Source organism: Zonotrichia leucophrys, chromosome 15 (genome assembly GCF_028769735.1).
Source record: "Zonotrichia leucophrys gambelii isolate GWCS_2022_RI chromosome 15, RI_Zleu_2.0, whole genome shotgun sequence".
NCBI classification, from domain to species: domain Eukaryota; kingdom Metazoa; phylum Chordata; class Aves; order Passeriformes; family Passerellidae; genus Zonotrichia; species Zonotrichia leucophrys.
This window is the reverse complement of record NC_088185.1, coordinates 2,980,400-3,005,390: the sequence shown is the minus strand read 5'-3', so window position 1 is coordinate 3,005,390 and position 24,991 is coordinate 2,980,400. Positions and strand designations below refer to the sequence as shown.

At 44.7% G+C, this 24,991-nt stretch overlaps 2 protein-coding genes across 3 annotated transcripts in view; both read right to left on the bottom strand.

The window, feature by feature from the left end:
- Nucleotides 1-667, bottom strand: part of MLXIP (MLX interacting protein) — a 45,120-nt gene extending 44,453 nt beyond the window's left edge. The window contains exon 1 of one of the 2 annotated variants that reach the window (XM_064726741.1): nt 297-667. In XM_064726741.1, coding sequence (XP_064582811.1) covers nt 297-667 — 371 coding nt within the window. The remainder of the gene's footprint in view (nt 1-296) is intronic. The other variant, XM_064726742.1, reaches the window with a different exon arrangement.
- A 3,280-nt stretch (nt 668-3,947) lies between these two features.
- BCL7A (BAF chromatin remodeling complex subunit BCL7A) lies at nt 3,948-24,591 on the bottom strand. Its single transcript, XM_064726903.1, has 6 exons — nt 24,365-24,591; nt 16,635-16,716; nt 12,949-13,045; nt 10,902-11,069; nt 8,383-8,504; nt 3,948-7,556 (listed from the first exon to the last, which is right to left on the bottom strand). The coding sequence occupies exons 1-6, from the start codon at nt 24,454-24,456 to the stop codon at nt 7,485-7,487; spliced, it is 633 nt and encodes a 210-aa protein (XP_064582973.1). The 5' UTR covers nt 24,457-24,591; the 3' UTR covers nt 3,948-7,484.
- Nucleotides 24,592-24,991: the final 400 nt, after the last annotated feature.

Below are 24,991 nucleotides of genomic sequence, written 5' to 3'. Positions count from 1 at the left end.
GCTTCCAGCGGCACCAGCGCCGGCGGGCGAGCGGGACCCCAGCCCCGAGCAGCCCTCAGCCCTCATGGCGGGGGGGGCAGCGGCGCCCCCGGCTCTCCCCCAGCCACGGCCCCGGGCCGGTGGGGAAGGGCCCGCCGGGACCCCCAAGTTCGCTGAACACAAAAGCGGCACCGAACCCCCGCATATGGGCCGGGGGGACCCGCTCGGCTGCGACCCCGCCCCTCACACGGTGCCGCTCCCCGGCGCGGTCCCCCCGCCCAGCCCGGCCGGGACTCGCCGCCGGGGCCGCTCGGTACCTGTAGGCCAGGGACATGCACTCGAACAGCTTCGTGAGGGACGCGTCGATGCTGAGGCGGCCGCCGGCGCCGCCGCCGCCGCGGGCCGCCCCGAACTGGTAGGTCTGGCAGGTCTGCTCGTTGACCGTGTCGAAGTCGTAGCCCTTCTTGGGCGGGTGCTCGCTGTGAGGCGACGAGACCATGAAGTGCCCCGAGTGGATGATCTGCGGGCCCGGGGGCTGCCCCCGCCGCGGCCCGCACCGCCGCCCCCCGCCCGGCGACGCTCCGCCATCGTCCGTGTCCGACGAGTCCTCGTCGGGCTCCGTGCGGGGGGACAGCGGCCCCGCCGCCCCGAGCAGCCGCGCCGGCCGCATGAACACGTCGGCGGCCATGGCCCCGCTGCTGCCGCCGCGGCCGAGCCCGCGCCCGCTCTGCGCCGCCACCGCCCCGCTCCGCCCCGAGCCGGCCCCCGCCGCGCTTAAAGGCGACGGAGCGGCCCCGCCGCCGCCCTGCCTGCTCTGTGCCAGCAATGTCCCCACACCTCCTCAGGATGGCTGGGTTAAGTGATTCAGGGGGGACTTCCATTCGGCTGAATAATTTTTTATTTATTATTTTAAACTAAACTAAATTTCGAAATGTTCCATCTCAACACGAGGAACAGCTCCTTTAGGTTGAGGGTGGCAGAGCTCTGGAATTGCCCAGGGAGGCCGTGGATTGTCCCTCTCTGGAGATATTCCAAACACACCTGGATGTGCTCCTGTGTCACCTGCTCCAGGTGACCCTGCCTGGGCAGGGAGGTTGGACTGAGTGATCTCCCCTTCCAGCCCGAACGATTATGGAAAACATTCCTAAACTTAAGGGACTGTGAGGAACACGAGATGTAGAGGACAGCCCAGAAACGGCTGAACAATGCTGAGACAACAATTGTGCTAAAAATACTTCAATTGTCATTAATACACTAAACTGCTTATTGTTTTCCAGAAGCAGTCTGCAAGAGCCAGGGCAGCCAGAGAAGCTGGAGACCTGCAGAGTCACAGAGGTCAGGACATGGAGCTTCTGCTGCCAGGCTGGTGGCTCACATCTCACTCAGTACCTGCTCAGTGGCACATAAAAGGAACCACAGTTGTTCCAGTGGAAGTAAAGGTCAGATTTCATCCTTCTCAAAAGCATAAAGGAAGCAATGGGTCCTGTAGGTTAACATAAAAGCATAGCAACAGGGCTGGTGTGGGGAGAGAGCATCATCCTACAGCACAAAACCCCATGCACGTATGTATGTGTACACAAAGTCAAGAGAAAACATCTCAAACTTGCCCTGCAGTGCAAACCTCTGTGACCAGGGGATCCTAGGACACACATTCCAAAGCATTTATACTAAATTGCATATATTATTTCAGTTATAGGATCTCATACTTAAAATGGAAATGGCTCTTCTACATAGCCACCCTCAGGAGAGAAAAAGCTTCCAAATATTCAACAGCCACATGCTACTTTTTCTGGTGTGTTAAACCAGAAATAAGATCAAGAGAGACTTAAGAGATTGAGAGAAGTCTTGGGCAAGAAGAGGCATCCCTGCAATATCCCTGCAATATCCCAATTACGCCCATGCAACGATCTGACATTCCCCATTAGCATGGAATCAAGACTGATCCCTGTGTTTAGGGAAGGAGTGGTAGGTCAAACACTTCCCCACACATGAAAGCAACAGTAAGGAATGACCACATCATGTGGGAGCTGTCTCAGATCTTTAAAAACCAAACCTAGCATTCAGTCCTTAGTCAGCATCATACTTGACTCAAATTCTGAAGGCCAGTCATATTTAGCTTCAAATCTGGTTATTAAAATTTGCTTAAAAAAAAAGTGTCCCAGCAAGACCTTCTGAGAATATTTTAAGTACAAAAAAATTTAAAACATTTCAAAACAACATTCACAGTTTAATGATACCTATTAAAAGTCTTCCATGTAGCTTGTTAAGAACTAATCCTGAGCTAAAAAAATCACATCATTAGCAGCACTGTATAAAGTATTTCCATAACAACAGCCTGTACACTGACCTCACTAAATTCTAAGCAAGCCAGTGTTTCCTCCTGCAGGAAAAGACAGGTAACTTGTTAAAATAAAATCGTTAGGTTGCAGTGCAATTTTCTAGGAAGAGTTCAAAGTACACCATCATTTAAAGAAAGGGCAGCAGGTTTAAGCTACAACACAAGTTTCAGGTTTTTTCTGCCAGATGCAAGGAAAGGGGCATTATTTAAAATAAATCCACTGAATTTTGGAGACAGACCTCCTGGTTTGCCCTTTTAAATGAGCACTTAGGTGATCAGTAACAGTTCAAGACTGCCAGGGATCCTCTCCTGCTCCACAGCAAGGAACTCCAGGAGGCACAGGGAAACAGAGGCCACAGCATCTTTGGAGTATTCCTTTTCTTTCTGTTTTTCATCAATCCACAGTTCAAGGTGAAACACAGGCCACCAGCTTCTGCTGATGTTCCTTCAAGGAACAACACCAATTCCTTGAAATAGGCTTTTAGCACAGGAGGAATTCAAGTGCAGTACACACTGTGAACAGAGACACCCAAGCTGCTCAATGCCCACAGTGTATTCCACACCACTTAGTGGTGAGATTATCCTCCCGAATCTACAGACAGGAAGATAAGCATTTCCATACTGAGGAGGGGAAGAGCTCAAGGGATCTTACTCACAGCCTGGGCTGGGGCTGAGTGCAGGAGTCCAGCCCAGCCTGCCCCACTCCGTGCCCATCCTGCTCCCAAACCACAGGGACAACTTCCCAGGAAACCACAGGGAAAACTTCCAGCCCTGCCCTGCTCCAGGCTGCCACTGCTCTCCCCCTGGCACCAGCCTTACCTGCTCAGAGGCCTTTCCTCCTGGGACCCATCTTGAGTTACAGCCTTGCTCCTACTTGTCCTGTCCTCTCTCTCCAGTTCCACCCCGTATGGAACTCCTTGGTGTCTCCTGGTTTAATTCACTAATCTGGAGAAGGAAAGAAAGCAAACTAAAGCAGTTTCCTTCCCAGGTTAGTGAGTTTAAAGGGGCTGCTAAGGATGTTAGGAGCACCCCAGTAAATGTGAGAGAGCCAAGGTGGGAGCAGGCTGGGGCTCACCAGCCAGCAGGGCAGTCCAGCTGCCTGAGGAACTGCAGGCCACCTTGGGACAGAGCACACCGAACACTAAAAATAAGCTGGACACTTTATATCCATCTTGAATGTAAAGAATCTTTCCAAAACTCCTCAGGAGTTTTACCCTTGCAATCATTGGGCTCCAGCTTGTTTCCAAACTGAAGCACGTTTCACACTCTGCCTTCCCTTCCCCCTCCAATTTAAGGTACCACAACATTTTAACCGAGCACCAAACGAGGAATTTGGTAAATGAATTATCTTAAATTACCAAATTATTCTGCAGATTGCTGTAATTACACTGGTCATATATGTTGTTTTTACAACCACCACCTGCCCCTGCCCCACCACACAATTATCAAGGCACCTTTGGACTTCTCAAAGGAGGATCATTTTATACATTACCAAACAAGACAACACCAGAGAATGCACATTTAAAAATACCATTTATAAAAACAGAAATTTATTGCAAATTAAAAAAATAAAAAACCAAAAGGAACCGAAGTGAGATTAGGTTTCTTGATAAAAATTATTCACACAGCGTTCATGTTGTGATTTTTTATTTTATTTTGAAATGAAACCATTGTACATTGTACAAACCATAACTACCGATGGAATAAATAAGTGAAAAATTATACTGCTGTACAACACACACACACAAATCATAAGATGGAAAACGATTAGGTATTGAAGAAAACAAAATTCTTTACACCTTCTAACAGGCCCTTAGAGATAAAGAACATTCCAAAACATGACAATGCTTATGTATGAAGATAGCCACCCAAAACCGATATTTTATACTGCCTTGTTGATTTTATTTTTTGTTGTTGTTTTGTAAGTGCCAGCACTTTTTGGAATGTTTAACAACTACTTTCCCAAGCATAAAAATTCCAAGGAATAGTTCTGCTATAAAATGTTTGGCTGAGTAAATCGATTATCCGGAAGGCCTTCCCACGTGTTCCACAAACTCAGCTAAATTACTTGCTTGCTTCTAGTTTCTTTTTTTTTTTCATATTTTTTGTTATTTTATTTATTTATTTATTTGTAACTGAAGCTCCAACATTCAGCATTGTAGCAAGGAAGCACTTCTTGATATTTGCACTATTTCTAAAACATCAGCTGTATGAGAACTTTCAGTCATCTTGAAAAGAATTACATCTCTCCTCCTGCTCCACCTCTCAATGCTTTCAATAAACCCTTTTACAGTGAGTTCATAAAACAAGTTTTGGGTAGAGATAGGTCCAAGCCAAAAAAAGCTGGATTTAGATCTGGTTTCAAACCTCAGTGGATTTGAATTCCATGTTCTGGTTTGGTCCCATCTGTACTTTCTGGCATTAAAATGTGTTCAATCACATCCGTTGGCCCATAAATGTTATCAGGCACTTCAAAAAAAGACTAATAACAGTCTTATACACTATTTTGGATTTCTTCATACCAGATAATGTCAAAGCCTCTTCCCTCAGAGACTGACAATAACAGGTCTAAGGAACCCAAATCTATCTGCTTGTTCAGTTGTCTGTTGTCACTAGAATCTCTGGTTAAAATAAAAGATCTGAATGCATTCTGTAGAAGCTGTAAATAAAGGATTTCTACCTCAGAAATAAAGCCTCTAGGAAGATGGTTATGATGCCTTGTCTCGTTAGCCACAGAACAATGAACAGTTCTGAGCAGAAGCCACAGGAGAGAAAAGGAAGTTTATAATTAAACCTGGTTGATGTCAATAATGCCAATAAATGTTTCTATCTAATGAAAAATTTGAGGTATTTTTAGTGCTATTTATATATTTTATTTCTTCCTAAAGTACAGGAATTAGTTCCTAAATGAAAAGTCTATTTACTCCCTTGGATACGTCTACAAAATGAAAATTAAAAACTTGCTGCGATGCACCTGAAGAGAGGGATTAGTAAACACGACTACTTGTCCAAGGTGGCATCAATTTGTTTTGTTTTAGCATTAAGAATAATGAAAAGTTAGTAAATCAAAAATATTTAAAAGTTTGAATCTTTCTAGATTTGCCCATTTAATATATCAATAGAACTTCTCACAAAATATCACTTAAATCTGAATGTAATATACATACAAATCAATCATCATGGACCAGTTATCCACATTTTAGGCATACACACAATTCAAGAGAGAATTCTACCGTTTCATTGCATATATTGTGCAAATTCAGTTTTTGGCTCCTCATTTCCTTATTTTCAGAATGTTAATGGACTTCATGATCAGACCAGAAATCCCAAAATCTTATTAGGGAGCATGCTGTTTTCATGAATGATTTGCAATCAAATTTTATTCAGTTAAAATCCAAAATGTTTTATTTCAACATAAAGGAAAAGTTGAGTGTCATAGGTTATTTGGGGTTCAATCCTACAAACATTTTATGGAAGGTCAGTATTGGCTCCCCACTCCTCCCTCCCCTTTTCCCTCCCCCCAGTTCCTCGTTATTTTTCCTAATAAAGTGGTAATTGCAAACGTAATGCAGTAGTCTAAGTGCAAGCCATTTTCACTGTTGGAGAATTCAGACCTCTATAAGCTTCACAACCCTAATTTACGAAAAAACCTTTATCAACTGGAAGCAACTTCTTTTTTTATTTTATTTTTTTTTTGTTTTCATCTAAAAAAGTATTTACAGTTTTTCAGCTTACAAACTACACTCAACCATTTCCAGAGCTGTGAGATCTTATTTGAAATTGCAAATTCCATCTCCCACAGCAGGAGAAGACAGAGCAAGGGCCCGAGCCAGCAGCACGGATGGACACGTGGATGGATGTGTGTGCATGGAAGTGGGAGATCAGGGTTATTCCCTGGAAGTACAAATACCACTGGAAGACCAGACCCTCGTGACCTGATGCAGATGGTTCCACACTTCTGCTTGCCAGGAATTTGAGGGGAGCTGCACCCACCTTGTGCCTTTCCATTAGTTCAGTTAGCATAAGCACACTTCAACGGTAATTGGAAGAGAAGGAACATTCCTAACTGCAGTCAGGAACTGGACTATGGAAACAACAAGGCTTATTTACAAGACTTGCTGAAAGAGAATAAGGAACCCCCCTCCCCCATAATACAGTATTTTCCTGGAACATAGAAGTAAACATCTCATAATGAAACAGTACAATGAAATCCAGTTCAGTGAAAACATGATATCAAAAAAGACCAATTGAAAATAAACTCACTGTGCATCAATCCCTTTGATCCTATTTATGTACATAGTGGAACTTTCCTGTAAAGCAAGTTGTACCCAGTACAGAGATCTGGACCTAATACTAAGTATTTTAAGTGCCTGTGTTAGAATATCTATTCAGATCTGGACTATAAATGGTAAACAGATCATGTTAACTTCTGATGAAGTTAAGTATTTAGAAGACCAAATTTACAGTTGCGAATGCCATGCATTCAATAAAAGATCTCCACTATAGCTGCTAAAATAAAATATCAAGCTCCTTTTTCTCCTTGGACTCCAAGAGTGAAAATGGCTTCCTGATTTGTAGTTGTTTAAAAATTTAAGCACCAGGGATTTAAAACTTAAAAACAAAACAAAAACCCCAAACAAAAAAAGAAAAAAAAAAAAGCCTTACTACATGGCATTATGCAAACATAGGCCACTTTGCAAAGGAGACAGTTGCAAAACAACTTTTAAAAGTTAGCACTGTTTTCAGAACACAAGGCACAAAACAAAAGCAGACATCACGCCAGAACAATGAACTTCACATGAAAGCTAATACCTGACCTGTACCATCCTTAAATATCTTACAATGTTAAATAGAGAAATGAAAAAAAAATACAGCAGCAACATAATTGTAATTTTGACTTTAGAAACAGTGCGTAGACCCCTCCTGAGTTGTTTACTCCAACCAATTCAGAGACAGTAACTTAAAAGTTCTCAATGTTTGTTTCACAGGAAAAAGTTTTCAGTGTCTGAGAAGTTAAACCTTTGTTAGGCTTTCTTGGATTTTTGCTTGGTAACTTGAAAAGTTAGGAGTTCTGTCCTCATCCAAGAGAAGATGCTTAAGTAAGGTTGTTCTATAATTAAGCCCATTGATGTACCTTACATAAAAACTGACCAGAAAAATCTATAGTCTAAATCTCTTCAACATTTTGTTGGGAAGCCTCTACTTTCATCTTTTTAGAAGGTGGCACTCCTTCAGAGTCCTTAATGAGGGGGAAAAGAAAAACAGCCACGTTATCATTGCACTGAAGTTCAGGCACCACAAACATCAAACAAACAATTCCCCAGCGTGTGATGGGTCCCAGACAAAGCATCCCTGGATGCCACAACACGTCCCAGTGCTGCCTGGAGTCACTCCTCTACTCACACCTTACCTCAGCAGCTTTGCACTTGTTGTCATCTACAAGGAGCAAAATCCTATTTCCAGGCTAAACCCCACAGTGAATATTCCAAGGAACAGCCTCGATGGAGGGTGCACTGGAACCGAGCACCCACAGGAAAAGCAGGAGGAGCAGGGCTCTGCCTGAGCATCTGCACTTGTCCTGCCCTCAGAAGGGCACAACTGCAAGGATCATTTCCTCCTCCCAGCCACCCAGAATTTTTCAGTGTTTCAGTGAGTAAACAAACACCCAAACATCCACAAATTAACTCTCCTAACTGCCATCAACATTTACCTTTATAGAAGGTGTTCTACTTCTGAATGGTCCTCAAAGGGTCCAGTAGGTTTGTTCCAAGCAATTTATTAATGCAAAATGTTAATATTCACTTAAAAACATGGTCTGGTTTAAGAAACCAAGAAATCCATCAGACCAATCTGGTTTTACTGTTCCAATTCTGTGAGATTCAAGCAGCCAGCCACCTGGGCCACAAAACCAGGTACAGGCACATTTAATAATCTACAGCTGCTTTACTAAAGGTCCTCACTTTGGAAATTAATGAAAATACACAGCTGTCCTCCTTATATTTGCTTTTAACTAAAAATAAACTTTTCCAAGATCCATGCAATTGGACTATTGCATTTAAAGTTACCTGAGAGTTTTTAGATGCCTCTGTAATTAAATCATTTTCTCCAGAGGACTGAATTTCTGCTTTCTCTGAACTATTCATGGAATTTTCCATTGAAGACTGTGAATTCTGTTCATCAGAGGTATCTGAAATGGCAAGAAATAATTTTAAGCAAACAGATGAAAGCTTTCAGCAGGAGATTTCCAGGATATCTTCCCATCAGCAACATCCCCCAGCACATCCATTTCACCCACACTGTAACCATTAATAAAAATACACAAATAAGTGTATGAATATGATGAATGAAGCTCAAACTCCAGGATCACAACCCAGCTGCTGCCTGAGTTTTTCCTTCCTGCTGCTGGAGCACAGACCCTGGGATCAGACCCTAGAGGGAGCCAAGCTCCTGCACAGCCTCAAAGAGGATGCCTGAGCCCTCAGCAAACCAGTCTGGACTGCAAGGAAGGGAATTTCTTCAAACCAGAAGCAAAAGGCTGAAGTATTACAACTGATGGATCTAAAAACCTGTATAAAATGAAGACTCAAGGTTAAAGCACACATTTCTTTAAATAGGGGACAGGGGCATGTAAAATGTGTTTCTAGATTCCTGACCCAAAGATTTTATGAATTTATTCCATATTAAGAGAAATGCAAGATCAAACAAAATTTTTGGACAGTTTTGGTTAATGAAGATGCCATAGCCAGTGAGTAATGGATATTTTTGTGTACTGTATAAAAAGCATCACAAGCATTTCTGAATTCCAGACTGAGTGATGCCCATCATGAGCATCTCAGAGATCACATTCAGTGAACTCAGGCAGAATCCTCTTCCTGTCCGTGTCTCACCACAAAAGCATCCTCATGCTGATAAAGAAACAAGTCCCAAGGGTCCAAAGAAATCTGAGTTTTGATTTTTGCTGTGTATCTCTCAGCCCCCACTGAGCTGAGGAGCACTTGGCCATGTTCCCACCTCCCTGTGACAAATCCAGCCCATCCCTGCTGCTCCCTTCCAGCTGCTCCTGATGGAACTCAGCCTGCTGCTGCCCTTTGGCCAAGGGGATCCAGACCTGAAACCACCAAGCCTCAAACTATTCCAGTGCCTGCAGGACTTGTTCCCACAGCAGAATGCTTTAATCCACCTGGTTTATTTCATTCCTCATTAAGCATTTCTGACCACACCAAGTGGCTCCCTCATTTCAGTGGAGTGACATGAGACAGGCAAGGTCATTAACCCTGTCCAGCTGAATAATGTCCCAACTGCAGGGCTCTGACTGATCACAACAAGGGAGATAAATGTTTAATAAATTGTTTAACACAGCATTTAACCAACTGAAACCCCCTGCATTAATAACAGGAATTTTTTGCTTTTATGTCTCCCTTTCATTTTACAGCATTTAACCAACTGAAACCCCTTGCATTAATAACAGGAATTTTTTGCTTTTATGTCTCCCTTTCATTTTACAATACCTGGCTCTCAATCCAGAGGACTTGGTTTGATTTTCCCTGAACATAAAATTTAACCAGGGGAACTTCCATGCTATGTAACAGCTTCATATAAGCAGGTTCAGACAATATTAAACCAAGGAGTAAATCCTTACTCTTTACTGTGGCCAAATATGCAGGTGGAGGTATTATTGCTCCGATTTATTCCAATTTGGTGATGGTTCTGTTGTCAAATTTTAACCCCAGTTAAAAATGACAACACTTAACATATTTGAGCACTCTGGCATTACCAAGATAAAAGTTCTAAATTTAAATTGGTCAGTGGAGCTACTGAGTGAAGAACTAAATCAGGAGAGCATAATTTAATTGCTTTGGTATGGGAAGAATTCTGCAACCAAATCATTAGAATGGTGTTAAGGACATCTTTTACCTGTTATAATAGGACAAAGAAAGTTATCTTCCTAAGAATATAAATACACAGCATGTTTCAATTACCCAAAATACCATTTAAAGAGTGAGGGTCAGAACAATCCCTTAACCCACATGTATTTTTAATCTGTCCACGACTGCAATAGAATCTTGTAATGCTTTCAGAAAATTAGGACAGAATTCAGAGCTAACTTTTGAATAAGCAGCAAGCAGGATTAAGAGAAAAGAAAGCTTGCATTATAGTTTACAAAATTTAAAAAGTAATTTCAAAGTATCTCACCTCTATTTTACTGTCACACTAAGGCATCAACTTCCAGAGATCTACACAAACTAACACTTTCCAGGACTTGTGTGATTACATGGTAGCAGCCATTTCAAAGATGATTTTAAATTATTTATTCTTTCAAGACTGAGATTTGAGAACAATAAACCAGTATTTTGTTTGTTTCTCTCTGAAAAGACCCCTGAATGTCAGTGTGACCTTTCCAGTTGTATGAAAAATCACCAGCAGGTCAGAGAAATTATGGCCCATTTTCACATAAATGCCGAGAATTCAGAAACCATCTCTTTCAAATTATTATTTTCCAGTTCTTAAAGTGGATAAGCAAATAAATAACACACCAAAGGATAACTTTTTTTTGTTTTGCTTCCAAAAGGCCCTCTCAGCTCACCTTCTGAACCAGGCTGCTCCTTTGCCTCTGCCTGAGTTTCGTCAGATTTGACTTCAGTGCCGTCTGCTTGTGTTGCCAAGCTCTGCTCTGGGGCTGGGCTGGAATTGCTGCTGTTTTCCTGTTTGATTGGAGAAGCATCAGCTATTGAACTCTGGTTGCTGTTGTCATCTGGGAACACAAGAGTGGAAACCAACCCAGTTTGATTTGACAGGATACAAAGCACACCTGAATGCTTCCACATTATTCCCTGATAACACATGATGTAATTTAGCTCATTAGGGATCAAGTTTAATCATTCATGCTCACACTACACACCCAACTTCTTTCCACACCAGCCTAAGGAGTTTCCAAGCAGTTACTAAAAATCTAATACTAATTTTATACATTAAAACAAAGAGTGTTTTACTCAGATCTGATGCAAAAGAACCCAGAATTTTGAAATATGAGTAAAGCAGATCAAACAAAGGTGCAGTCTCATATAACACAGGGCTAAGTCAGTTCATGCTGCACATTTCCAAATACCCATCACTCCAATGTTCAGATAAGCAGATATTTTTGAATTGACTCCTGAAGGTCAAAAAAAAAACCCAACCCAAAACCCCCTCAAGGTGAAATGTAACATTCAGCCCAATACCAACAGTTTTTAAGTGATAACTGTCCAGAATATTTTCTAGCCCTCAAAGACTTGGATCCCAGTAATCCTCTGCAGCACAGATCTGCAGTTAACATGAAATATTCTGCCTGTGACAGTGGTTTAAGTACTCAGCTATTATTTTACACATAGCTCTGGGGTCCAACTTCCTTTAAACCAGACCAACATCCCTGGATAACCAAGAGGGGAGTTCCTGCTCCCTAAAGAAAACTCACCCTGCAAAATATTATGAATTAAATTACTAGAATACAAGTCAATCCACCTCCCTCTGCATCTCTACAACCATTACATCCAAAGGACTGCAGGAACACAGAGCTGCTGCTGGGATCACCTCTCTCCAGAGCAGCCTGAAGTCAATTCAGATTAAATTTATTACAAAATTGTACAGTGTGAAATTGTACAGTTAAAAACACGGGTGATAAGTGATAAAAAAGTCAAGTAGTACATTCACCTCATGGACGGGAGCATCAAGACTTAAAAAAATTAAATGATCTGACCAAGGAAAAAGTTAAAAGGTTTGAAATAGATGAAAAATTAATCCAGACCTGCAAAACCCCTGCTCATCCTTTAACTGCAAGACCTCACTTGCTGTCAGCACTGCAAAAAGCAACCATGAGGCAGCATAAATGCAAATAAAACTGAAATTGAAAATTTACACCCCGCTAAAAAGTGATCCTCTCTTATCAGCCCAAACAGTGCTGCATTCTCAGCCACAATTGTTATCCAAACACCCAGAAGGTGAAAACCTGAAGCAGAGCTGAGCTGTGCAAGCTGCTCTGTAATAAACACCAGGCTAACACTCAAAAGTAACATTTTTTAAAAATTAAAGTGAAATAAAATTGACCTCATAGTGCCTGACTGGCAAACAAAAAATGTTTTCTTGAGCAGTTAATTTCTCATCCTGCAGCAGAAGGAAGGCAGCACAGAACCAGAGCTTGCTTTCTTGGCTCTTGCAGAATTCTCTTGACCTTAATCAGTAAGAGAGTTAATAAGTACAAAACCTGCCTAAATTAGAGTAGGTCCCACTGAGCCTTTGGGGGATTTTTGGTTCTTCAAGCAGCAAACTGTTGAGGTATTACTGCACCTGAGGGCAGTGCTTAGAGTGGTAGATACTTCTAATTTTATTTTCACATTTAACTCCACTAACAAGTTTTTTCCCTTATGCTCATAGCCCAAATATAAACAACTGTTAGTACATCCACAGAAGAGAAGTCCAAGGTACCAAGTGAGTATCTGATGGTGTTTTCCATTTTGATCCAAGGTACCAAGTGAGTATCTGATGGTGTTTTCCATTTTGATTCAAGCCCATCCATCAGAGCAGTGGAGGATCTGATCTTGGTTTACACTTTGCCAGCAGTGTAAGAGGGGCACTGGGTGTCACCTTCTCCCACTCACCATGCATGTCCATCATCCCTGGGGAGGAGCTGTTCTCTGGAGTGGTCACTTCAGAGCCACACTTCTCATCTTTGCCCTTTTTCTTATTCTTATTTTTCTGAAAAACAAAAGGCACCACACACACATGAGACCATGGCCATGCAGAGAAATCCAGCTTGCTGTGTAAAACCCTCCCCACTGAGCACCTCTGTAAGAACAGCTCACAACCCCAACTGAAACCTCCTCCTCCTCTACAACTAATGCTGTTTCTTCATTCAAAAAAACCTGAAAGATGGATTAAGAAAAGTCAGATTGACCCAAAGCACAGAGCACAAGCCCTGCATGAGCTGTGGGTCCCAACCTGCTCCCAGATGCAAACAAAGAAGGGATCATGGAATCCATGACAGGGAATCTGTGCCTGCCCAGGGACCATGGAATCCATCCCTGGGGAATCTGTGCCTGCCCAGGGACCATGGAATCCATCCCTGGGAATCTGTGCCTGCCCAGGGACCATGGCATCCATCCCTGGGAATCTGTGCCTGCCCAGGGACCATGGCATCCATCCCTGGGGATTCTGTGCCTGCCCAGGGACCATGGAATCCATCCTTGACAGGGAATCTGTGCCTGCCCAGGGACCATGGAATCCATGACAGGGAATCTGTGCCTACCCAGGGACCATGGAATCCATGACAGGGAATCTGTGCCTGCCCAGGGACCATGGCATCCATCCCTGGGGAATCTGTGCCTGCCCAGGGACCATGGCATCCATGACAGGGAATCTGTGCCTGCCCAGGGACCATGGAATCCATCCCTGGGAATCTGGGCCTGCCCAGGGACCATGGCATCCATCCCTGGGAATCTGTGCCTGCCCAGGGACCATGGAATCCATCCCTGGGGAATCTGTGCCTGCTCAGGGATCATGGAATCATCCCTGGGGAATCTGTGCCTACCCAGGGACCATGGAATCCATGACAGGGAATCTGTGCCTGCCCAGGGACCATGGCATCCATCCCTGGGGAATCTGTGCCTGCCCAGGGACCATGGCATCCATCCCTGGGAATCTGTGCCTGCCCAGGGACCATGGCATCCATCCCTGGGAATCTGTGCCTGCCCAGGGACCATGGCATCCATGACAGGGAATCTGTGCCTGCTCAGGGACCATGGAATCCATCCCTGGGAATCTGGGCCTGCCCAGGGACCATGGAATCCATCCCTGGGGAATCTGTGCCTGCCCAGGGACCATGGCATCCATCCCTGGGGAATCTGTGCCTGCCCAGGGACCATGGCATCCATCCCTGGGAATCTGGGCCTGCCCAGGGATGCAGCATTTGCAATTAGGAGGTGATGTAATCAGACTCACAGGAAAAAGAAGCAGCTGCACTGCTTGTGGAGATCCTGCCTGCTGAGGAGACAATTCAGAGCTCTGACTCCAGAGCTCTGAGCCCACCCTTCTGAACAGAGCCTGTCCTCCAGGGAGGGAAGGAACTGAACCACAATCAAACACTGTCTAAGACTGCAGAAGAAATTCAACAAGTGACATCTGTAGGGACTTTTCTCTCTATTTTAATTATTAAGCTTATTTCTAAACTGCATTTTTACTTATTTGCTGATGCACGAAACAGAGGTGAGAGCACATGGAATTCTTTACCTGTGCAAAATGAAAGGTCAGAGGGGTCATGATCTCTCTCAGGTTTGGTTTTGTTGCTTTTTAAAGGTAAAAAGGACACTTCTGCCACAAAAGAAACACTGAGTGTGACTGTGAGCCATTTAAGCTGACAGGTGTTTGTTAAAGAGGTTTAACCATCAGAGTGGTGAGGTTCCAGAACATGCAGGAGGAGGAGCAGCCAAGCTAATTGCAGTGCAGAGAAATGTCAAAGTGCCTCAGGAGCAGCACGTGAGGGGGGGAAGTAATTTAATTTCTGTTCACCAAAATCAAAGACAACTTCCACTTGAAATAAGGGAAGGCATCACTCTCCTATTTTAGTGAAAAGCAAATATGCTGTCTGGTCCTTCAGAATGGATGAAATTAGATATAAAAAGATGTCAACAACAAAATTTAATAGACAAAATTATCCCTACCTGGTACTTGTATACCAGGCAAGGATAATTTATGTAAATAAATCGTATTATATAAAATCTATGTGCTTGTGTGATTTGTGAGAACTTTCAGAGCAGCAGAACAGAAACCTTGCCAACACCAAGCCTGCAACAACTGCAGCTGCACAACAGGATCTACTTGAAATGAAAAGAACATGACTGTAGGACACCAGTGTAACTGGTCTTAAACAAGTGTCCCAATTTCTGCAAATCTGGAGCCTCAACCTAGAGATGATGGCTTAGAAAACACAATTAAACTCTGCACAAGGAAACCATTATATAAACCCATTCTTCATAACAGAGAACCTGACTTTGGGTAGCTGTGACCTTGAAAATTCCTCCAGAAGCTCACTTAGAAATTCTGTTTCCAAGTCCCCCAGCACCCATCCTGCAGGCACAGCTGAACAGCAGGAAAACTGCCACAAGCCCTGATCCTAAATATCCCAAACCCTGCACTCCCTCTCACACACACAGCACAATTTTCCGCCACTATGTACTATAAATAATAAAATCAAGACCAAACATTAAGACAACCAGAAGGAATGGACAGGTTTCCCAATTCCCAAGGGGGAACTTCAGAGAGATGCTGCCCAAGCACTGGAAGAACCCCTGAGGTTTACCACAACTCTGACAGGCCCTGAAATCTGTGGGACAACCAAAGCACAGAAAGAAACAACTCAGTTAAAGCAATCCTAATAAAAAAACCCAGGTCTTAAATGTGGAGTCTGAGTAAGACAAGGTCATGACAGTGTCTTGTCTGAAAAACCACCATTTTACACATCTATTAATAGAGAAGTTTTCTTCCAAATAGGTCTTCACTCATATTTCAGGTAAAGTAAAAGCACATAACAGCCCAAGGAAAGAGTACCAAACTTAGGATGTTTTCTGTTGTGTCATTAATTTACTGTGGTATCATGGGTTAGTGTTCTCTCTATCACAATATTACAATTTATTAAATGAGAGCAGTGATCATTTTAAAAAACAATTTGTAAGTCCTATCAACTTTGATTTTTACCCTTCTTTTTACGCCACACAAACAGTGCACACAACATAAACAGGATGCACAGACAGAACATTTATCAAGAGAAAACACACAGGACAACAGAAGCATTGCTGCTGTATTCCTTGGCTGGACATGCTAATAGAAGTGATCCCAGCTCCACAGGATATTCCTACACTCATGTCAAATGTTTTCCACCTGGTTTTGAGCAGAACAGCATTGATGCACACACAGAATATGTTCTCTGCCCTGTTCCAAACCAGCTGCTTTCTTTAAATCACCAGGCAGAAAGGGAGAAAAATAATCCATGCCATAACTCTCCCTCCCTGCCTCCCAGTTAGTCAGAGAAGGGTTTCAAACTAAAGGTTTCAAACTGAGTTTCAGCTGCATGTTGAAGTTATCTGAGAACTGATCCCAGCTGACTCCAGGACACTGTCACACACTCACCCATCCACATCACTGCTGTAGAGACCAACATCCCCCTGGAGCCTGCAAAACCCACACCAGCCTTAGCTTAAAGGCTCAGTGAAAATCAAAGAGCATTTCTTTTGACTTTGCCTAAACAGGAGCATCTACATCTGGAAAAAGCAAGATACTGCAGGATACTTACATCATCCACTTTAGGCTCTGTTACTGGTACCCATTTGTAAATCCTTAGGGATGTGTCGCCAACTGTCACCCACTTCTTCTCCCTACAAAATTACAATGCAGGAGGAGTTACACTTCAGATTCAGAAGAGAGTGATCTCCTATTGTAAGTTGTCAAGAATTTAAACAGGCTATTAAGTAGGATGATCTCTATTACATCGACTTTAGCACTGCATTGTGCAAATTGTTCTTTGCATTTCACAACTTGCTAGAGCACTGCTAACCTCCAGATTTCTCAGGGCTCTTACTTGACTGGGCGAGTAACTGCAGTAGCAGTAGTAAGATCTGGATTAAAGATAAAGTTAAGAAGAACAGCAATTGAAAATACAGATTTAATGCCTACAATTTTCACTTAAGTTTCTAGACAGCAGAAGAGGGTTTAGACAGACCAGTGTGTTTTGATTATCATGAAGCTGTTTAATGGGATTAGCAACCTAGATGCATTTTGACCATCTGAGGTTTATTTGGGGGGGGGGGCAGAAATTTGCTGCTGGCAATTTAATGCTCACTCCACACCCCTGACAGACAGACAGACAGCTCTGCCATCCCAGAGCCTCGCAGGGAGCCATCAGGTGCAGAATGAGAGCCTGGCTCTGGGGAAAAGCAGAGAGGGGAAGGCACAGCCTGGGCTGCTCTGTGCACGCCCTGCCAGCTGAGGGGGTGACAAAGGGAAGGAAATGTGGCTGCAGGGTGGCTCTGCCTGGGGCTCCCGGGCTGGGCTGCACAGGGATGGATGCTGGGCTGAGGGAGGGATGCACTCCTTGAGCTCTGCACATCAGGGCTTTACAGAAGGTCCACAATGCCAGAGAAATTTCATCAACGTTTCTGGGATCAGTTTTCAGGTCACAGATTACCACTGCTGGTTCCTGGGTTTGCAATGCAGCTCTGCAAATGGATCCATTAAAAGTTAACAACAAAGACCGATTCCATTAAATATTCAGGAACATCTGAAATTAATTTGGCATGAGATCTCAGGCTTTTTTTTTTTTTTCCCATAAACATTTAAATAATAGATTTGGGATCCAGTTATAGATTAAAAAAATAAAAAATGTTCTTTGCAGGATGGGAGAAGCTGGATGTGACTCCAAATATATATATTTACATAGATGTGATAGCTCCATTTTTAGAAGGGGCCTCCAGAATCAAAAGCAGCCCCACTGTACAAATGTCACAAACATCCTCCTGACTATTTGTTTTAGCTACCAAAGCCAATCTTATATTTTTCCTTTAGAAGAAGCATTTTCTTGTTTAATTAAGAACAAAAGCAAAGCTAAACTGTATATGACTATTTGATATATTTTGGCTCTGTCCATAATGATATTTTAATTAAAGTCCAAAACTATTTCAAATTCATTTCTTTCCCACTGCTCTTCATGGAGCAGTGTTGCCTCAATGTGTTTAGACACAGCCATTTGGGTACACTAGGTGGCTAAAGTATGTCAAAATCCAATTTCACTCTAATTTGGAGCTCTACATGCGATAAAAATGACAGTGGAGATGAGGGCATGTCAATAATGAGAGCATACTTAATTGTGAAGAGATGATCATGATATAATTTGGGGTTTTTTAAGGATACAAGGCAAGCTAGATTTATTTCTACTTAAGAAAACCTTTGAAATTATGGAAATAAAACCAACTGGGGTTTTGTTTTGGGTGTGGGGAGAGGTGAATAAATGCTTTTTTTTTTAAAAATCAAGATTTTAGTCTTTTCCTACAGCAAAATATTACTTAGAGATGCTGCACTGGAAAACCAAAAGTTCAAGATACCTGTTAGCATCTCAAAGCAGCCTCACACAGCATCTTCACTGGACAGACTGTAGAACACAGGAGGAAACCTATATTAGTAACTTTTTCCTTCTAGGATTAAAGTTAGCCCTGACATTTTAACTCTTCTGAGCTTCTTACCACTTTAAGTTTTGATAACCCTCAGCTCTAGGGATTTTTTAACTGATTTCAATACACAGTAATTCAGACAACAACGGGAATAAGAATATTTTGTGATGGAAGTACACCAACATCCCAGTCCTGCAAACCTACGGCTAAAAAGAAAACCCAACATCACAGTGCTATTATGCAAATATTTTACTTGTGTAAGTATTTACAGTATTGACAGTTTAAGACCATGAAAGTATTAATAAGAATAAAAAGAAGACAATCTCCCCTAAAACTTAATAAAAGCATTGGCAGCACAAACACAAATTTGTTAACAAAGAAACGCAATGACTTTCAGACATTCAAGATCAACAGGGTAAAATCATTTCAAGATTTATGACATTTATTGCAAATTAAGCTTAGAATATTATCTGTAATACTTACTGCCTTACCATTTCAAAACAAAACCCAAAATCCAAACAAGCAAACAAAAACCCCAAACCCACTTCTACCCTGAACAGTCCCTTTTTAATCTTTTGTGCAGAAACACCATCCCAAGCTGCTGATCAGGGATTTTCACTCAGTGAGAAGTGACAATTTCCTGCTGCTGCCCAGGGCAGAGAGTTTGGGAAATGCTGCACAAATCACAGAGGATCCTCACTGGCCCAGTGCTGGAATAGCAATGAGGAACTCATGAACTCTTGTGCTCAGTCTGTTGTGAAACCTTGAATAGTTTCTTCACCTGTTTTCCTGTCTGCTGCACCCACCCACCCACCCCGAGGTCCTGACCAGAATTCCACCCCCATCACTCAATTCCACCTTTGATAAGTGATGACTGAGCAATATCTGTAATTGCACCATCCCTGTTATTCTCTGTAGGTTGGTCTCTGTGCTGACTGTTGGATTGGAAACGGTGGCTAATGGAACACCACCAGCCTGGCACTTTATCAGGCTGAAAATGTGGCAATTATCAACTGTACTTGTCCATGTCTAGCTGATAAACTCCACAGTTTTACAGAAAAACCCATTTTGCCTGTTTTCAAAGCTCTCCTGTTTCTCCATGAATGACTCAGGAGTAACAACAGAAAATGAAATACATACAATAATAATTTTTCTTTTAATCTTCCACACTGAGAAGTATCTTCGATATTTTAGTTACAGTAAATTCAGAAACTAATCAGTGCAACAGAAACAAACCCTTACATTTTTTCTGAAATTGTGTAAAGGCATTTTTAAATTCTAAACTATATCTGCACAGCATTTAAAGGACAGCCAAGGGTACAAAGGGTAACCATTAGTATCAACACTTCTTCAGTGCTTATGCCTGAGGCATACTAATATCTCAGAACTTACATCATTATATACCCAATTCCCCATGCTAAATAACCCAAGACTCTCAAATATATTTATACTTTGTTTAATAACACTAAAGCTCCACAGATGAACATCAGATTCCACGTGTAAAAGTAATATATGGGTGAGCAAACACAACAGTGTATATTACACTTATACAGAAAGTGTCAAGGCAGCTTCTGCAGCAGCAGTGAGTGCCAGAAACATTTGATGGCAGAGACACAGAAAGCCTTTACTGCCAATATATCACTCAAGGAAAGGCTTTCCCACTTGTCTGGCCTTTTCCCACGACTACCATTCATCACAGTGAGCTGCATTTACACACGGATTTGCTCCCACATACCCCATCTTCTGCTGGTGATCACGAAGTGACGTCATAATGCTGAATTTATCACATCACACTCACTTGCATTGCAACAGAGTTTGGTGAAAATCACAGAATTATGACCTCCCTGTGGGATCAAGCAAAAGAGAAAGGGGATGGGAAAGAATATGCCATTATTATACACAAAAAGTGCTGTCAGATGCACAAAAACTGATTTTGTGAAGCGTAGGCTTGCTTTTCCGAGCACGCCCACTGCTGAGTAGATGTTTGTCTAGTGACTAACGTGAAGGAGCCCCAGACACACATGGTGTTTATTGAACAGGCTGCAAATCCAATCAAATGCCATGCAGAGAGACCGGACAAGGACATGTGGTCACAGACACCTTCTCTCTGGGTTTATCTAAGCACAGCACATTTGGGGAGCCCCCTGCAATGTGCACACGGCTTAAAGCAAGCCCTGCTTGGTGGCCACAAGCACCTTGCCCACAGCAGAGAGAGCCACGGCTCACACGTGCCAAAACTCCACCTTCAGCTCCCACTGAAGTCAAGAGAAATAATTCAAGCAAGGAAAAAGAAAGGGATCATAATTCAAGCATGGTAACAGTGTGTTTGGGCCACTACAGAACTCAATGCATTCCTGCACACACACTGGATATTTTTACTTCAACTGCCACTGCTTGAACTGCAGTCCTAGGACAAAACCCACCACAGACAGGCTAAGGCAGGGAGGTGATCGGGGAGTAGCAAACAGCCTTTTTCCAAAGACATCTTGTTAGGGAGCTCTGTGTCATGACTCCTTTTCAGAGCAAAAGCCTATTTGAAGAAGGAGGCATGAGCAGCAAAACCTGCAGAAACTCTATCTCAGAGCATTACATACCACACAAAAGCATTTTAGCAAGTCTGAATGGAGACAGTGAACAGAAAAGCTACAGCAGCACTGCCCAGAAATCCTAAATAGCCACAGCTCAGGATCCCAGCCAATGGGCCAGGTAAAACAGCCTGTGGGGACTTTTCCCCTCAGCTTTCTCCAGGTACTTTCACCAGTTGTCCAGGTTCACCTCTTCTTCCTAAGGTGTTATCACCGGTCAGATCAGGGCTTTGATGGGTCAGAAAAAGGTCAAAGGACTCCTGAGAAATACTGCAATTCAAAGGGAAGGCAGCACAGTGGGATTTCTGATTCCTGGTGCATTCTCTAAAGCCAGGGTTACCTATCCCCACCAGGTATTCCAGACCTCCATCCTTACATATCTGCACAGCTGTCCTAAAGTCCAGCAGTGCTCTGTACCCATGCAAATTATTTCACTGCCTCCCAAGACATCCTACCACTTATGCTTTCCTCTTATTCATTCCTTGTCTCAGTAGATGTCTGTATTTTCCTTAATTTAATAAATCAGAATTTGACACAAACCAAGAGTGCCTTTTCTAGTGCTGGTTGAGGGCACAATAGTTTTTGCTCTCTCTTCTTAAGAACCCACTTGGAATCTACATGTGCCCATCAACCTTTAAAGACAAAATCCTGCACCATTAATTGAGACAAAATCTTCTCAGAGGATTTTTTAAAATAGACTGACAGAAAGTACTGTTAAAGAAAGGCAGAACTGTTCTCTTACTGTGGAAATTTAACATTTCTGCCACACAAACACAAGGCAACCATGTATTCTGTAAGCCACGTGCTGCGTGTTTTCCAAAACAGATGCTCATTCATGAGCATGGTTTAAACAAAGGAGATAAGGTTACAGTAATCTCAAGATAAAAACGTAACAGCTTCACTGTTTACTACGAAGTTCCAGCAATAAACCAGAAGTGCCACGAGCTCTGTGAACTGACAGGAAAACAGGGGATCTGCATCCAAGTGCTGGCTGTCCAGGAACGCTGATTTCCTGAGGAACAGAGTCTGCCCTGATGGAAGCTGCCTTCCAGCAGGCACATTCACAGACGTGGCAGCACGGGGATTCAGGAGCAGCAGGCACAGCAAGGTGCTGCACACCTGCCCAGGGGGATAATGCCTTGGATAAAGCCACTGCCTGCTCAGAGGAGTTCCCAGCCCATCTGCCTCCCTGCCCATCCCTGGCACACACTGCTCCGAGCACACAAATCTCACAAAACTCTCTTCTAGGAAATGCTGGACACAAGGTATTTTAATTTTCAGTGGCTGCATTTCCACAGAAGAGCTGTGGATGGCAACAAATTGCTCCTATTATGCAAATGCAACTGCACACTTGGAAATTGCCGATGTGGCTCTTCTGAAGATGCAGGAATTGCCAGTGTGGAAAGTTCAATTGAACAAGCCAAGTCTTCTCAAAACACTGAAACCACAAAACACAGACTCTCTCTAGCTAATTTCCCACTGTATTTGACTGCAGGTGGAGGGGGGTAACCATGAGATTCACCTTCAAATTACGATTCCCTTAAAAATAAGAAAATTGCTTTATGTAAATACTTCCACAAAAAGTTGTATCAATACTTCTGACAATAATCAACAGAAACACTGCATGACTATACAGGAACCCTCTATAGCCAAGCTGTCTATCGTGAAGGTTAAAATGCAGAGAAATCTATTTATACCATAAGATTTCTGTTTTACAGAAAGAGCCATAGCAACTGGCATGATGGCAGAAAGCCCTTGCCAAGAAAAAAAAAAAAAATAGGTATTTTGTTGAATGGCCAAGCTTCTGTCTCTACTCCTCTCTGAATTCCACAAACCAGGATTCAAAGGGAGCGTGCTGCGCTCATGAATGAAATACCTACAGCCAGAACAGTCCCACACATCCAAGCACGCTCCGGCTGGAACAAAAGTCCTGTCACACCGCTGCACATTGTTCTGACCTTCCAAAGCCGGCCCGGCAGTCAGCAAACTGCACTTAAAAACAACACCCGAGTAAAGAGAGTTCCTGAAAGCACCCGAGCTGCGGGGTTTAGCTGGGGCTGCCCCGGCTCCCGCACAAAGGCCGGGGTCTCCGCAATGCCCATCCCGTGCCCGGCGCTCCCGGACACCCGGCCCGATCCTTTGTCCGGCTCACCCCAACGGGCCCTTCGTGTGCTCCAGGCCATTTAAAACTTAACAATCCATTTCACCCTCATACGAACACGTTCAACTCTGTGTTTTGCGCTTTTTTTTAACGAAAACAAAGCGTTAGCCGAGGAGGACAATAGAAGTGTCCCCTTGATTTCAAAGCTGCAACCCAGCTGAGTGATGAGCAGTAACAATAACGCAAGGGATTTCCCCGTGGATTCCAAATGTTTAAAGAAAAGTATTTTAAGATACGTGCACAGAGACTGCTGAACAGTCTCAGCCAACTTGCTGGAAGAAAGATTCACTCTTGAGTCACACCGGCACCGCTCTTTATGCCATCCCAAATCCCGGACCGACCATGCACAGCACGGCGGCGACCGCCGTACTGTATTGTTTAAACACCTCGTGAGGGTTTTTCTAACAAAAGCAAGGAAAAAAAGACAAAAGCGGGGAAATGCCAAAACACGTTGAAGGCCTAACAAAAGGGACTTATTTCACACGGGGAATAACCTTCAATTTTATGATTTACGAGAGGTTCCAGGGGCAGTTCGCGCTCTCTCCCGGAGCGTCGGTGGGAGACGATCGCGCACGGGTTCGCTGCGCTTTTACGCGCAAACCCCGGGAACTCTGGAGGTGAAATCAACACACAAACAGGCAACGACAGAAAATAAACTCTCGGGAGCTTCACAGGGGTATTCTTAAGGTGTTTTCTTTTTTTCCAGAACACTTCTCCGAGCACTATTTCCACCCAGAAGAGCGGGCGGCGGAGCCACCCCGGGCCCGCTCCTCGGGCCCTTTGTAGGGGCCGGCGGCGGGAGGCGCCCGGCCCGACCCTGCCGCCCGCCCATGCCCGAGGCGGGCGGCCCGGGACCCGCGGCGAGGGGCGGCGGGCCGGGGTCCGCGGGGAGCGGCGGGGGGCGGCGGGGAGGGGGCTCGGCCGCACAATGGAGCCGCCTCTCGCCCTCACACGCCGCCGCCGCCTTCATGTGACTCGCCGGAGCGAAATGGCTGCTGGGTGCCGCCGGCTCCCCGCCCCCCGCGGCCGCCGGCGAGCCCCGGACCCGCGCGGGGCCGGCGCGGGGCGCGGGGGGACGCGGGCGCGGGGTCCCGGCGCGGCGCGGCCCGCTCACCATTTGCGCACTTTCTCGATGGCCGCCATCACCCGCTTGATATCATCCTTCGCCCGGCTCCGGGTCTCGGCCCGCACCGACCGGCCCGACATGCTGCTGGGGGGCGGCGGGCTCGGCGGGGAACGCGGCGCTCGGCGCGGCCGGCGGCTCGGTCCGTGTGTCGGGGCGCCCGCCCGCACAATGCCGGGGCTGCGCGGGGCTCGGCACGGCTGCGCTCGGCGGCTCCGCTCGGCTCCGCCCGCCCGCCCGGCGGGGCCCGCGCTCCGCGCACGCGCGGGGCCGGCGGGGAGGGGAGGGGCGGCCGCCGTGAGGGGACGGCGGGTGGCGGGAAGAGCGGCCGGGCCGTGAGGGAGGGGAGCGGGTCCGACCCCCTCGGGGCTGAGGGGACCCCGCGGAGCCGCGGGGACAGCGAGCCGCCCCCGGCGGGACCTGCGGAGGAGGTGCCGGGCGGGAAGGAGCCCGCGCGGGGGAGAATGCGGAGGCGGCCGCCGGCCCCGCGCGCGCGGCTTCCAGAGCTCCCGTCGCTGGTTTTCCTCACAAGGCAACGTTCTTTCCCCAATTCCAACGAGCTCAGGTCGTAAGTTACCCCAGAACTAAAAAGTTTATCCGATTTCAGCTCGCCTCGTT

What these genes read in the sequence shown, in the direction of transcription:
- BCL7A (XM_064726903.1), bottom strand. Translation starts at nt 24,456, where the DNA reads ATGTCGGGCCGGTCGGTGCGGGCCGAGACCCGGAGCCGGGCGAAGGAT. An exon ending in CAGAGCCTAAAGTGGATGAT is followed by an intron (nt 13,046 to 16,634) that starts GTAAGTATCCTG and finishes TTTGTTTTTCAG; the next exon opens with AAAAATAAGAATAAGAAAAA. An exon ending in GGAGCAGCCTGGTTCAGAAG is followed by an intron (nt 8,505 to 10,901) that starts GTGAGCTGAGAG and finishes TTGCCATTTCAG; the next exon opens with ATACCTCTGATGAACAGAAT.